Source organism: Vigna radiata, chromosome 5, assembly GCF_000741045.1.
Source record: "Vigna radiata var. radiata cultivar VC1973A chromosome 5, Vradiata_ver6, whole genome shotgun sequence".
NCBI lineage: Eukaryota > Viridiplantae > Streptophyta > Magnoliopsida > Fabales > Fabaceae > Vigna > Vigna radiata.
Genome location: NC_028355.1, coordinates 12,772,952 through 12,788,814, shown reverse-complemented (window position 1 = coordinate 12,788,814; position 15,863 = coordinate 12,772,952). Strand labels below are relative to the sequence as shown.

Genomic DNA, 15,863 nt, shown 5'->3' with positions numbered 1-15,863 from the left:
TTTGAAATCAATACTGTTTCCTTCACATTAACTGCTGTTTCTCACTAATTAACATGTAATCGTTTTCTTTTCAAATTTTATAATTATTTCTCTTTGAAACGCATGTACTATTTATGATATATTATATATCACATAAAATATGCACATTAGAGTATTACCAACAATATAATAGTTCATGTCATTTTTATTTTAATTATAGGCTTAATTAGTAATTTAATCTTTTTATTTTAAATTATTTTATTTATTTTGGTTTTTATATTTTTTTTAGTCAATTAAGTTTTAGTGATTAGGAGAGTAAAAATTACATTATTATGCTTAAGAGTCCACGACGAGGAGTGTTACAATTCTACCTAGTTAATCTTTTATTCCTTTTTTAAGTTTTTTTTTTTTGGTGAATTTGTTGCATGTGGGGGTGTTGCATCCTATGTGATTATACGTATGTAGAAGTAATGTGTTAGAAATTCACAATCTAAGTAAAGAAAACTAATAAATTATAATATTATCCTATATGATAAATATGTGATTAATGTTTGGGTGAGAAGATATTAGTTATAATATTTAATTTAGTATATTGACCTTTTAAATTTTTGAGCTAAAAAGTTTAATTTTAAAATGATGTGTTGATGAATATAAATGTTTGAGCTATGTTAGTTAAGAGATTTGAGTTATAATGTTCCAATTGGTTTATTGGTAATGTCTAGGAATACTTTGAGTTAAATTATATTATTACAGATAAATGGATCAATTTGATAAATATATATATATATATATATATATATATATATATATATATATATATATATATATATATATATATATATATATATATATATAATATTAAGATATTGTGTTACTATAATGATATTGCGTTACTATAATTTAGATATTATTATAATTTATGCAATTGTCATTACTTTAATAGATGACGAATTATAGAACCCTTATATGTATATATGTTACCTTATCCTTTGAAATAATACATCATAATTATTCTTTAAACCTTTTTATAAGGTATCAAGAGCCAAACACCAATGTCCTCTATAATATAAGAATTGGTGCTTTTTTATTTCATTGAATATTTTTTATGTCTTCTTTCGATAAAAATCAATCGTAGAAAACATGATTCTAGGACTCCTGCTACTTCTAAGAGCCATATTTCTACGATTGTCGGATTTGTGACCAAGTCAGGTATATCTAACTTTGCTCTTAATCTTTCTGTTGTTAATAGAAGTAGTGATTGGATAATTGATTCAGGTACTACTGATTAGATGAATTGTGATCCTCATAGATTTACTATTTTTTCCCTCATTGTTCTAAAAGTATTATTATTAATGTCAATGGGGTCTCATCTCCTATTGAAGGTGTAGGTATTATATCTCTTTCATTCTCCTTATCGATTCCTAATGTTTTATTTGTAACTACATTGAACTGTAATCTTATCTCTGACAACAAGTTAACCAAATCACATCATTGTGTTGCCTTGTTTTACCTAACCCATTTTCTTTTTCAAAACATCCATTCCAAGGAGAAGATTGACAGTGGTAGAGAGAGTAATGATTGTATTATCTTTAAAATGTCTCACAACAAATCCATAAAGGAGCGTTGACTTGTCCTTCGAATGATCACATACAAGATAAAAACAAAAAGAAAATTTGGTTATGGCATAGACAGTTGGGACATCCCTCTTTTGGTTACTTTTAAAAAAAAATCATTTCCATCATTATTTTATAAATTCAATATTTCTGATTTTTTTTTTTTTTGTGAAACTTGTGTTAAGGCAAAAGTTATTGTATTGCATTTCCTTTAAGCAATAAAAAAATTGATTTTCCTTTTTCATTAATTCATACAAATGTTTGGGGCCCTGCTCCACAATCTACATATAATGGAAAAAATTGGTTTATCAGTTTTGTTGATAATTATACTAGGGTAACCTGAGTGTTTCTTCTTAAACATAAAAGTGATGTGTATGATGTGGTTCGTTCCTTCCATCATATGATCGTTACACAATTGAACACATCTATTAAGGTCATTCGATCAGACAATGGAGGGGAATATTTTAATACTGAATTAATAAAGTTCATGAACTCTTAAGGCGTCTTGCATCAAACTACATGTCCTTATTCACCACAACAAAATAGAGTGACTGAGAGGAAAAATAGATATTTATTAAAGGTGACAAGATCACTTTTGATAGATGATAATGTCTCATCTCATTTATGGGGTGAGGCCGTGAGCTCTGCCGTTTATTTAATTAATCGAACTCCTTCTAGTGTGCTTAACTTTTGAAGGTCTTTAGATGTGTTGTATGATCATTGTATCCTTCCTTCCATAGTTCATTTACCACCTTATGTTTTTGGATATGTTATATATGTTCACTTACACCCACATCAACGTACAAAGCTTGAAGAACGAGCTATAAAATGTGTTTTTGTTGGGTATGGATCAACTAAAGAAAGGTTATTGTGCTTACCATCCACCATCAAAGAAATTTTATATCTCTAGGGATGTGGCATTTAATGAGCATGAATTTTTTATGTTGATTCTACACTTCAGGGAGGCAATGAAAGTGAAGTGCATAATCATGATGCTAGTATGTTTGATATCTCATATTTAAAATTATATTGTGAAGATAAATTATCGTGGGGATCATTCTGCAGAAAGTGAGCCACTCTTAGATACAGACACTTCTTTTTAGGATAATATAGTGTCTTCTAATCATAACCAATCAGCTCAATCTTCTCCACGGGTTCGACTTGACTCTTCAAAGGTACCTTTTGATCCTATACTTGATAATACTAATTTAGATGAAACTGATCACGAAATTGATTATTGTATGCGTGAGACCACCAACACATCAAACACTGAGTCTATTACCGTTCAATATAATCTTTCACCCGTTCTAACCGTGGTCAACCTCCAACTAAATATGAACCAGACCTCCAAGCCAAAGTTAAATATCCCATTAGTAAATATGTGTCATCTCAATCATATGCATCATTTGTACCTCAATTATCTTCAATTTATATTCCTAGTAATATACAAGAAGCTTTAGAAAAAAAAAAAAAAAACAACACTTGGGATCTTGTATCCTTACCAAGAGGGAAGAAAATTGTGGGCTGCAAATGTGTATTTACAATTAAGTATAAAGCTTATGAAACTATTGAGAGGTATAAAGCACGACTTGTGGCTAAATGTTACACTCAATCTTATGGTGTAGATTAGACGTTCGCAACAGTAGTTAAGCTCAACATTGTGAGAATATTTTTGTCGCTAACAGCAAACCATGATTGACCTCTTCTACAATTTGATGTGAAAAATGCTTTCCTGCATGGAGAAATTTCAGAAGAAATTTATATGGATTCTTCACCGGGTATGACAGATTAATTGAAATGAAGGTTTTCAAATTAAAGAAGGCTCTGTATGGATTAAAACAATCCCCAAGAGCATGGTTTGGAAGGCTTACCAAGTCTATGAAGGCTTTTGGCTATAGAGTAAGTAACTTTGATCACAACTTATTTTTTAAGAAAGGAAAAGGAAAAATTACAATTTTGATTATATATGTAGATGACCAAGATGAGATTTCTAGTTTACAACAATACCTTGCATCTGAACTAGAGATGAAACAACTTGGAAACCTCAAATATTTTTTGGGTATTGAAGTAGCTAGATCAAAACATGGTATTTTCCTATGCCAAAGAAAATATACTATTGACTTACTATCGGAAACTAGATTGCTTGGGAATAAATCGGTTGATACATCAATTGAACAAAATCATAAATTCTTTCAATGCTCAAATTCAGTAAGCATAGACAAAGGAAGATACCAAAGGCTAGTAGGAAAATTAATTTATTTGTCTCATACACGTCCAAATATTACCTATGCAGTGAATGTTGTTAGTCAATTTATGCATGACCCACGAAAGCTTCATATGAATGTTGTTGAGAGGATTTTGAGATATTTGAAGTACACTCCTGGAAAAGGAATTTTGTTCTTAAATCATGGAAACTTAAAGGTAGAAAGATACAATGATGCAGATTGAGCAGATTCAAAAGATGATAGAAGATCTACCTCTGGATACTTTACTTTTGTAGGAGGGAATCTTGTAACTTGGAGGAGTAAAAAAACAGCATGTAGTAGCAAGATCTAGTGCTGAAGCAGAATTCAAAGGCGTGACATTAAGTGTATGTGAACTTTTGTGGATTAAAAATGTATTATCAGATTTGGGCTTTAAACCAAATGAAGCTATGAGTGTGTATTGTGACAGTATGTCGACTATAGCAATTGCTCACAATCCTATGCAACATGATAAAACATAGCATGTGGAGATTGATAGACATTTCATGAAAGAGAAGCTTAAAGCTAGAATTAATTTTCTTTCCTTTTGTAAGATCAGAATTACACCAAAGGAGTGTCAAACATATTGTTTAATGAGTCTCTATTAAGTTGGGAATGTATGATATACATGCACCAACTTGAGTGAGGATGTTAAGATATGTCAAATAATCTATTAGTAAATATTAGGTAATCAAATATTATGTTGGCGATAATTTAAACATTATTATAATTTGTACAAATGTGTATAATTGTCATTTTTTTAATAAATAAAGAATTATAAAACCTTAATATATATATATATATATATATATATATATATATATATATATATATATTATTTTATTCTTTGAAATAATACATCATAATTATTCTTTAAATAAACCATGTTTTTCAAAGAAAAATCAATTAAAATATATGATGAGTTTTTCAAAGAAACATCACCAAAAATATATAATACCAGTAAAACACGAGTCAAATTCCCGTATAAAGAATTAATATTATCTTTGATCCAAAATTTTAAGATAATAAATTTATAAATCTTCATTCATAGTATTTTATTTTTTTATTTTTATTAAACGGGAAACTTAGACTTATAATTTGATTCCCAACCATATGAAATGCTAAAATTAAAGGAGTAATTTAATTACTGCATCCTCCAAGAAGCTTAGTCAGCTTGAGGAATAAAATAATGTGAATGATTAGAGTTTGAAAGGAGGAGTGGTGGCAGTGAAGAGTTATTTGTCTTGATATGATGATGATGTTGTAAACTGAAGAGAGTATGAGGGTCCCATATTTATATATTTTGCTTGGGAAGGCCATGCCAGTAATGCAATCTGAAGCAGTTTATGATTTTTGAGATGCTCAAGTACTGAAAGTACAGCAATGGATGAGTTAAGTCTGTAAAACCCAACTCCTTAATCAGACGCCAATATCACCTGTTTTCTCAGAAATGTATCCTAACATTCGGACATTTGGAATCAAATCAAACCCCAATAATGCACTAAGTATTCAATTATTCAACATACAATAATGGTAGTTTTGATCTGCAAGGGATCACTCAACAAGGCAAAGAGGAACTAAAGCGATTTGATGTTGCCATGTTATGCTTAATAATTACAAAAAGGAAAATATTAACTATACTTGAATGTCAATTGACGAAGTTGACAAGCTTATTAAATTACAGCTAAATGATTGTGTAATGAGTTATAGATTGAAGCCTTGACTCTGCCTTCCTTACCCCTAAAACTATGCCTGCAAATCTGTCTATTAACAGTATATACTATTCGAAATGGCAATGGTCACAAAGGAACACATCATGTGTGAATTCATTGCTAGAAGTTCTACAAAGCAATATGGGCTGGTCAACATATCATTACATTAGTCGGCACAGATTTAAACTATACGCAAAATCATCATTTTCAAACTCTCCTAAAGGATAAACTAATCATACTTTATTACTAACAAGATAAGAATTTCACATGAATCAATACCAAAAGGAAAATTCAACTATCCCAACACTGGTGCTATTAAGCCATAATGGTCAAATGACTCGTATGGTTTTGCTTAAAGTATAATTAAGCAGTGCTAATGATGGTTTAATGAAAGTGCTTGGGTTGGTTTTGAACATGAAATGAGGTCAGCCACAGTGTTTGACTCGGATTCATACTCATTAATTTACAAACAGATCTGTTATCAATTTTTATATTTTTTTTCTTTATGTACAGAGTATATTAATAAAGTAAATTACAAAAGTTTCTTCAAATAATGTAAAATTTATATTTTTAAGAATAAAAATCCTATCATGATTAACAATATGATTATGTTTTAATTAAGAAACTACATTTGATAATTAAGATGATGCATCACCTGAAAAGTGAAGGCCTTTTGTTGTAGACTTGTAGGCTAAAAACAAGCAGTAACTCCCAAAGCAAGCATTGACATAAGAATTTTTTTAATTAAATGTATCACCGTCAGTGACCTAATTCTAACGGCTGCTTACTTCTAAAGGGAACATATACTATTGGTTGATATCCAACTATGTATCCAATAAGGTGGGAAGTTTTGCTATAAATAGCCATAGGTACTTCCCATCCAAACCACAGCACAAAACAACACTTGTTATTATCTCTTTCCCTCTCTCACACTTCCACTCTATAACTTTTCATCACTTTTTTGCACCTTTCTCATCCAATGGCAATTCCAGTGATTGATTTTTCAAAGCTGAATGGAGAAGAAAGAGCCAAAACTATGGCTCAGATTGCTAATGGCTGTGAAGAGTGGGGATTTTTTCAGGTACTTGCACTGTTTATGTTTCAAGGGGTGGTTCATATGATGTTTAAAACATGTTTATGCATATCAAAACTCATGCTTTGTGTTACAGTTGATCAACCATGGCATTCCAGAGGAACTCCTTGAGAGGGTGAAGAAGGTTGCCTCTGAGTTTTATAAGCTGGAAAGAGAGGAGAATTTCAAGAAGTCGACATCAGTGAAGCTACTAAGTGATTTAGCTGAAAAGAAGGACAGTGAAAAGCAGGAGTATGTGGATTGGGAGGACGTTATCACTCTCCTTGATGATAACGAGTGGCCAGAAAAAACACCAGGCTTCAGGTATATAAATAAAGCAATTCAACAGTTCTTCATAATTCAAGAAAGTCAAACAAAAACCAAGAAAAAAAAAAAGAAAAGTCGAACATCACATAAAAAATTATATTTCATATGAGGAAGGACACCACCTATAATTTCATGCACACTCCCTTGTCATATGTACTTTCTCTTATGTTCTTTTGCACAACTTCAAGCAAATAGGCGTAAATCAGAATTCAATCCATCATACTCTTGATGACTAAAAATGGTCATTTCACCAAACATATAGATGACATGAAAGCAAACCTGAATATGGAAACCATAGACAACGACAATAGAACATACTAATTGAGTGGTGTCATGTCACAACACAATAGGTAGAGCTTCCTCATGATTGAATAACTGAATTTTGACATGGATGACAGGGAAACCATGGCGGAATATCGGCGTGAGTTGAAGAAATTGGCAGAGAGGATGATGGAGGTGATGGATGAGAATCTGGGGTTACCCAAAGGATACATCAAGAAGGCACTGAATGGTGGAGATGGAGAGGGTGCATTCTTTGGCACCAAGGTGAGCCATTACCCTCCATGTCCCCATCCAGAGCTAGTGAAAGGTCTGCGAGCTCACACTGATGCAGGAGGTGTTATCCTTCTCTTCCAAGATGACAAGGTTGGTGGCCTCCAGATGCTCAAAGATGGGCAATGGATTGATGTGCAACCTCTGCCAAATGCCATTGTGATCAACACCGGTGATCAGATTGAGGTCCTGAGCAATGGAAGATACAAGAGTTGTTGGCACAGGGTTCTGGCCACTCCAGATGGGAACAGAAGATCAATTGCCTCCTTCTATAACCCATCATTCAAGGCCACCATATGTCCTGCACCTCAACTCCTGGAAAAACAAGACCAACAACTGGATGACACTTATCCTAAGTTTCTTTTTGGTGACTACATGTCTGTCTATGCTGAGCAGAAGTTCCTTCCCAAGGAACCAAGGTTCCGAGCTGTTAGGGCCATGTGAACAAACCACTTGCTTTCTGCATAAAAAATACATTTTCTTTGTTTTCGGGTTTTGATACCATAAGATATGCTTGATAGTAGCAAAGAATACCATTTGGTTGTCATTCTCTACATAAATTTCTGCACAATCGAAAATCACCATGGGTATTTAGTATTGCCTTTTTCAGGATTTTGCCTCCTCCTGATGTCATGGGGGAACTAGTGTGTATCCATCTGTGCTTGCATGGTACAATAGTTCTATTAGATGAATTCTACTATAAAGTTGTCCATCATAAATTTCTCTTTATTCTTTCCTTTTGTATATACTGTTGTTGTATTGCTCTGCTTTCGGTTATTATCCACTAATACGAAGTATAATAAACGTCATCATCTCCACGGAGCAGTTATCTTTCTCTTTTTCCAAAAAAACATACTCTTAAAAAGACAACCACGGAGCAGTTATCTTTCTCTTTTTTTTTTCTCGACGCAATCAATCACTATTAAATTTTGGAAATATCGAAGTATACATTTTCCTTTTCTTTAGCGAAGCTTTAACATAATAAAATTTATAATTGATTCAATTTACACCCTTTTGCTTGTTAAGTAGATAAATATATATTTCATAGGTCATCAAAATATCAAAAACTTGTAAATCATAAAATCCTTACAAGAAAATTGCAGAATACTTTGACAAAGTTAGTGTAAATCCAGATAGATGACAGAAACTGTAACTCTGGATTTTTCTTCTTCCCGATAGGGATGCCATTGTTACACAAACATGTACATAATATGGCAGAATTTATGTTTGCCCGTAATTACATGTTGAAATAGAGAGAAAACATCCAAGGATAACGTGAATAATGGTGAACTTCGAAACACACCAATGAGATGCTTCTGAGATCAATTGACAGCTTTAAATGTCAATACATATCATCTTGCCACAATAGTATTCATGGGAAGCCAATGTTAAAATAATGCAATAACTAGCACTCTATAGCAAAGTTGTGTATTCCTAACGTATATCTGTACATGTGAAGATAGCATCTTCGCTCTTCACTTTCACATGCTTTATAGAGCCTTTTGATCAAGCCTTTCATTCCAATTTAGGCAGCGAATTAAGCTATGAAACCAATCACCTGTTTGATCAAACTTGTTAACTGTTGGAAGTGGATACTGACTCATAGATATTCGTACCGAATCTCCTCTTGAAAGTTGCTGCCTTCTCTTTCCATCAAATGAAACCCAGGCATTGCTTCTTGCGTCCTGTGGAATCTGTGAGCAATAAACTTGTGTCACGCATATTATAATCACAAAATCTTAAATTAATTAGTTAACCCCTCAATTCCAAATCAAATAAAATAAATTGTCCCTAATTTACTGATCGTAATTACCATGTGACCTTAACCATGTAGCTGTTTTCAATACATGCCTGAGATAACTAAGCATATCTGAAGAGGAACACTTTTTTGGCAAAGATGCATCATAAGCAATTAAACGTACAACTTTGTAACTAACTTCACCTTCAATTCAAGTTGTGCAGAGTCTGGAAGTATGACTGGTCTAAATGAGAGCGAATGTGGACAGATTGGGGTAAACAACATGCACGGAACATTTGGATGGACCTGCAGTTTGTTTGTTTTTTTTCATTAGAAAAATTTATCGATCAAAACAGTAACTAATTCAAGCCGATTTCATACTGTTGCAGAGTAGATAACATGCCACTAGAAGATTCGTGTACAAATAGAATTTAAGAGTTTATATTCACGGAAAGGAACCCATACAAGACTACTTCTATGAGGTTTCTATGCTAACTAAAACTCTGAACACAAACTCTTTGGATAATGACTTATCTCATCATCCACAAATGGAATGAATTCATAGTTACATGATTGCATCTTCAGAGTTCCTTTCTCTAGCTATGTTCACTACTCTACTTTCCACATTATAGAAGCCACATACACAAGGAATAATAAAAACAAGAGCATTTTCTCTATAAGATAGTATAATGTACGTATAGACTACATGAAACTTCTTTTGGGAAAAGTTCCATAAGGAAGAATGGCGGTCGATACTTAAAATTGTTCTTTATTTTACAAAACAAGGACAACCCCAAAAGGTGGGTTTGAAGGAGAAAGGGACTGTGTCTTGGTGCAGTTATCTGCAACTCGCTCAGCTTTGTCAAATGTCAATCACCAACATTCCGAAGAATGTAAGAAAAGATTGTTTATTACAACTTAATTAATATCACGAGTTCCAGTTTTCTAAGAACATAATAATGATTCTCATCGGATTTCTTAATCTGCCTGTTGTAAATAGATGCTAATTTAGGATACAATCTCCTTGTATATATTCAGAATATATTTGTAATTATTAGGATAAATTTTATCTTTCCTATTTTCTCCATATTTCCCTTAATATGTTTAGTTTCCATATTTCCTTTTATAAGTTTAGCCGATAAATAGTGATCAGTTTTCATATTTCCTTTAGCCAATAAATAGGGATTAGAAATTGGACTAAAAAAATCATTCACAATATCCTCTTTTCAAGTCTGCCACTTACAGAGCAATGCACTGAAAATAAGAAAAAGAAGTGTCAGTGCAATGTTCACCGTCTACTGAGGGTAGAAAGAGTAGGTTAGGAAAATTGCTTGAACCAATAATAGTCAATGTTTGTAAGCACAGTTTATCAGGATTAGAAAGAATAACCCTTTATCCAGAGAAGGATTGTCCAAGTCTTACAAGGAGTAAATTGGTCATATTCCTAGCCAACATGGAACATTTTAACATCCAAACACCTTTCCAAGGGAAAGATGTAAGACAGTAATTCTATTTAATTTCGTAAAAATACAGCTCAAACCATGCTCCTAAAGAACTCAAGCTCAAGCTTACCATGGAACCTCCAGCAGCTGTAGAATAGGCAGTGCTTCCAGTAGGGGTGGCCACAATGACTCCATCAGCTTGTACCTGAAAGACATGACAATGATCGTATAGAATGAATGACACTGCTTCCTAAAGGTGTTTAAAGATACTAAAAGCTCTCATCACCAAATATAAAAGACAGAAATTTGGTGTGCAAATTACAATTACATAATCAAACATGCCTTGGTTATAAGTCTACCATGTTCATAACATTCGATCTTTGACAGGTATGGATTAGAACCCCGATCAACAACAACCTCATTGAGAATATCAAATACTTTCCCTGGTGCAGCTTTACCCTTTCGAAAAATTTCACATCGAAGACGCATTCTTAGAGTGATGTACACTCCATCTTGTGCACTATTACCATGGATAATTTGTTGTAAGTCCTGCTTGTAGTCTTCAAACTAGAAGCAGACAAAAGAATAGCAGTCAAATACATGGCCAAAAAGATACCAACATTTCTTTATGGTGAAATAAATGATGGACTTGAAAGGCTTACATTATGGGAAGTCAGGAAACCAAGAGAACCAAGGTTAAATGACACAACAGGGGGAACAGCACCTCTGAACAGATTCGAAGCATGCAGTATAACACCATCTCCCCCCAAACAGGCTACAAAGTCCACTTTCTCGTGTAGATCACTGAACCACAGGTATTAGATATATTAATCAACAATTTAATGAAACACAAATTTTACATAGTGGGAAAAGGTAGAGTTGATACACATAAATTCACAAACTCCAGTACCCAGTATCCTGACTATAGAAGGTCTGGACAAATCCAAACCCAGGAATGCTTGCAAATATATCATGCACATCTGGTTCCACAAATACATTCATTTTCTCTTGGTGATACAGAAAAGAAGCAACCTGCAGATTAGATACAGAAACTCTACTGAGAATGAATTTAACCAAACTAATTATAAGAAATTCAGAACCAATATGTAGTTCCCATAAAAAACATTAAGTACAATATGTAGCTCAGAATAACATTACCCAATCCCCGGTTCATACATTCACAAGAAGATTTATTTCCTAATTTTGATTCCTTTGCTATGTAAGGAACATTTTAAAGAGAAAACAGAGACATGTTGGGCTGAAAGCATGTACTAAGACACCATGGAAACTAGTTTACCCATGGTTGACTAAGTTCACTTGTGGTAGACTCAGCTCACTCGTGGACTCAGTTCACTAATGGTAGACTCATGAGACAAAGTTTGAGTTACTGAGTCTGTGATTGGGCACAAAGTCAAGACGAAATGTTGTTATTCACGTTTTGGAAACCACATTGTAAAGAACATTAGGTTGGGCCAGTGATTCTCTAATAGAAAGCACACCTACGTTTTGTGCTTCTTCTCTAGCCACCACCACTTCACGTCACATATTTGGTGCCATTCACGTCTTCTCTACACCTTGTTCCCCATTGTCATCAAGTCCCCACACCAAAGGTTCCAAATTTGCACCCCATTTCAACAATATAAGCGAACTTGCTCCAACCACGTGCCTACAAACGCTGCAGCCAAACAATGATCAAGGCTACAAACGCCCAAAAGCCTACACATCCACCCACTAGCTAGGGTTAGTGTTGGCAGCATGCAAAGTTAATTCGGTGCATCAATGTTATTTGACTCTAGCATGTCTTCATGAATTAAAACCATCATTGATGAGCTGGTTTAGCTTTGAAGAATGGTAAACAAGAAAGTTTAGAACTTCAAAAATTGAAGGGAGAAAAGCTAAGAATGTTTTATTAGATAGTCTATTTTGGAAGAATGCAACCACTTACCTCAAAGTTGTGTTGTTGGCCCTCTTACAATGGCCCTTTCATTAATGGATTAGGATATAAAACTTGCAATGGATTTCACATGAGAAGATGGGTTGCACAAAAGAAGAAGATTAAAATTTAACTTTAATAATATTAAGAAAAGGTAAAATTTATAAACCTTTTCTTATTTAAAATTTAATATTTATCTAGTTATGAACTTGTCTAGAAAATCATTGATATGAGGTGGAATAATCAACTTCATATGCCTTTGTATGCAACTACATATTACCTTAATCCCTACTCGCACAATGAACCTCATTTCATAAACAATGATCCTATGGTGAAAGAGGTGTTGTATATATATGCATGAGAAGATTGGTCAAGGATGTCGAAGAAAGGAAAAAAAAATTAATTTACAACTTGTTGACTTCATTATGCTAGAGGACTTCTTCTATGGGAGATGCAAAAAGATTGCACGAAAGTTATGTTTCCTAGAGAATGGTGGGAGATGGTTGGAGATGGAACTCTAGAGTTGAAGAGTGTTGAAAGTCTCACATCGAATAGAGATAAGGTTAATTTATAATATATAAGTGGGTGCAAACCTCACATTACAAGCCGGTTTTGTGGGGTTGAGTAAGGCTTAAAGTCCATTTCTTGACATGATATCAGAGCCATTATTAGAGCCTATCCTAGGGATATTTGTTGGTTGTTGGGCATATCGTTCCACCCACTATCGGGCCGCTATCGGACCACCCATTAATGTCTAGTCTTATACTTGAGATATATATACCTCAGCATGAGGGGATGTGTTGGAAGTCCCACATCAACTAAAGATAAGACTAATTTGTAGTATATAAGTGGGTGCAAACCTCACCTTACAAGCAAGTTTTGTTGGGTTGAATTACGCTTAAAATCCACTTCGTAACAAAGAGATTTGTTATTCAAGTTGAGTTTGACTAGCAATTTTTATAGGTGTGAGCATAATTAGCGCTCATTTATCATGTTATTTGTGGTTTTAAATTTTCTTTATTTATTCAATTTTTAAAAATTCATATTTATTCATAGGTTCATACAAAAAAAAAGAAACAATTTGCATTAGAAAGAGATAAATGACTTGGTTTCTATCATGTATAACTTGAACCTGAAAAGTAAACAAATAAGAAAAATTGTTGATCTCCCACTTGATGATATTGAGTCTAATAATGAATGGATAATGAAAGAGAGAGATAATGTTGAGATTGAGCAAGTTCAAGGTGAAGGGGATGATAGAATTGTTGACTTAGCTGGACAAATTTCAAATGGTCCAACCCTTAATGCACTTGATCTTCATAATATAGTTTTTAAAGTCAATATTGATGATGCACACTTATCATTTGAGGAAGAGCTAGATGGCAATAAAGATGATGGATATCTACGAGATTACGCCATTAAAGGATCGGAGACCAAAAATTTGAAGATATTTTTCCACTGTTAGTTATTTAATTGTCATGACCTTAAGACTGTATGTGTTACAATTATATGAACTTATTTATTTGGTGTGGTTTGAACTTATACAGTAGTCATGTGTGTTAAACTTGGTAATTTTAGAATTTCAAAACTATAGTTGAAAATGAGACTTATTATTATTCTCAAATCATAAAAACTATTGTTGATTATGCAGGTTCTCCATGTTACCCAGAAGTGGATTTTCTATCAGTAATAGAACCTGCATAGTCAGCATCAGTATATATCTTCATATTCAATGTGTCTTCCTTTTTGAATAATAGCCCCTTTCCTGGACTTGACTTCAAGTATTGGAGAATTTTGTCAACTGCTTGCATATGTCTCTCTCTTGGATCATGNATAAATTGGCTCACTACACTAACTGCATAAGCAATGTCTGGTCTTGTGTTATAGATAAATCAATTTTCCCACCAATCTCTGATATCGGGCCTTCTCTACAGGAGCACTTTCTTCACTTCCAATTCTGTGATTCTGTTCTATAGGAACAATTGAGGTTCTACATCCCAACTTTCCTGTTTCTTTGAGGAGATCAAGTACATATTTCCTTTGGGATATGAAAATTCCGTTCTTGGAGTAGGCAACCTCTATTCCAAGAAAATATTTTGAGTTTTCCTAGGTCTTTCATTTCAAATTGAGCTGCCAATTTTTCCTTTAATGCCAATTTTTCTGTTTCATCATCTCCTGCAATAATCATATCATCTACATAGACAAGCAATAAAGTGAGTTTACCTGCAGAAGAGTGTTTTATGAATAAAGTATGATCTCCTTGGCTTTGTCTGTATCCCAAGGAAACCATTGCTTTTGTAAATCTTCCAAACCATGCTTTGGGGGATTGTTTAAGACCATACAATGCTTTCTTTAGGAGACATACCTTGTTTCTTTCATTTTTCACTTCAAAACCTGGAGGAATCTCCATGTACACTTCCTCATCTAGATCTCCATGAAGAAAGGCATTTTTCACATCCAGCTGGTGTAAGTCCCATCCAAAATGGGCAGCCAAAGCGAGAATAACTCAAACTGTATTCATCTTTGCCACTGGGGCAAATGTCTCCTCATAATCAATCCCATATGTCTGGGTATATCCTTTTTCCACCAATCTAGCTTTATATCTTTCTATTGTCTCATCTACCTTATGTTTGACTGTGAATATCCATCTACACCCTACTGCCTTCTTGTCTCTTGGCTTATCANCAATCTCCCAANTTGAATTTCTTTCTAATGCATTCATCTCTTCTTTCATAGCTTGATTCCAATGTTCAAGTTTCATGGCCTCCTGGATTGAGGTAGGTATTTTTGTGGCATCAATGGCAGCAATAAAACTTTTGTGCTTATCAGAGAGATTGTTAGTGCAAACATATTGAGAAATAGGAGATTTAGCACATGATCTTCTTCCCTTTCTCAATGCAATGGGTAAATCCTCAGTAATACTTACCTCCTCCTCATTGATATCTTCAGGGATTCTCACCTCCGGATCAGACAATTCTTCTTGCTCTAGAGTCGAAGTGGGTTGTTCTCTTGCATATTTTTTGCCAAAAAATTTGTCTTCCTCTTCTTGCTCACTGTGGACTGTGGTAGCTTCATTGCTCAGGTCTTGGGCATCCTGCAAAGACAAACATGGTGATGACAAGAAGGAGAGTTCATCCACTTCAAGTGNTTTCTCCCCCTGAAGTGGTGGACTGACATAAAAGGATTTGGTTTCATGAAAGGTGACATCCATGGTGATAAAGACACGACGACTTTGAGGATGATAACATTTGT

At 33.8% G+C, this 15,863-nt stretch overlaps 2 protein-coding genes across 4 annotated transcripts in view; one reads left to right on the top strand and one right to left on the bottom strand.

The window, feature by feature from the left end:
• Positions 1-6,414: 6,414 nt before the first annotated feature.
• LOC106762735 (1-aminocyclopropane-1-carboxylate oxidase 5) lies at positions 6,415-8,307 on the top strand. The gene is made up of 3 exons (XM_014646778.2): positions 6,415-6,628; positions 6,717-6,943; positions 7,345-8,307. The coding sequence occupies exons 1-3, from the start codon at positions 6,527-6,529 to the stop codon at positions 7,940-7,942; spliced, it is 927 nt and encodes a 308-aa protein (XP_014502264.1). The 5' UTR covers positions 6,415-6,526; the 3' UTR covers positions 7,943-8,307.
• A 295-nt stretch (positions 8,308-8,602) lies between these two features.
• LOC106762680 (NAD kinase 2, chloroplastic) overlaps positions 8,603-15,863 on the bottom strand; it is a 13,434-nt gene continuing 6,173 nt past the window's right edge. Inside the window, exons 3-8 of one of the 3 annotated variants that reach the window (XM_014646710.2) lie at positions 11,589-11,710; positions 11,341-11,482; positions 11,021-11,245; positions 10,809-10,883; positions 9,441-9,542; positions 8,603-9,192 (exon numbers count right to left, since the gene is read on the bottom strand). In XM_014646710.2, the coding sequence (XP_014502196.1) occupies positions 8,989-9,192; positions 9,441-9,542; positions 10,809-10,883; positions 11,021-11,245; positions 11,341-11,482; positions 11,589-11,710 (870 nt within the window). In that variant the 3' untranslated portion in view covers positions 8,603-8,988. Of the gene's footprint in view, positions 9,193-9,440; positions 9,543-10,808; positions 10,884-11,006; positions 11,246-11,340; positions 11,483-11,588; positions 11,711-15,863 lie in introns of those variants that run through there. The other 2 variants (XM_022780616.1, XR_001375832.2) reach the window with 2 other exon arrangements.

Bases quoted from the DNA above. Each gene is read 5' to 3' on its own strand.
- LOC106762735 (XM_014646778.2), top strand. From the start codon at position 6,527: ATGGCAATTCCAGTGATTGATTTTTCAAAGCTGAATGGAGAAGAAAGA. The intron at 6,629-6,716 runs GTACTTGCACTG...TTTGTGTTACAG, and splicing joins AAGAGTGGGGATTTTTTCAG to TTGATCAACCATGGCATTCC. The intron at 6,944-7,344 runs GTATATAAATAA...CATGGATGACAG, and splicing joins GAAAAAACACCAGGCTTCAG to GGAAACCATGGCGGAATATC.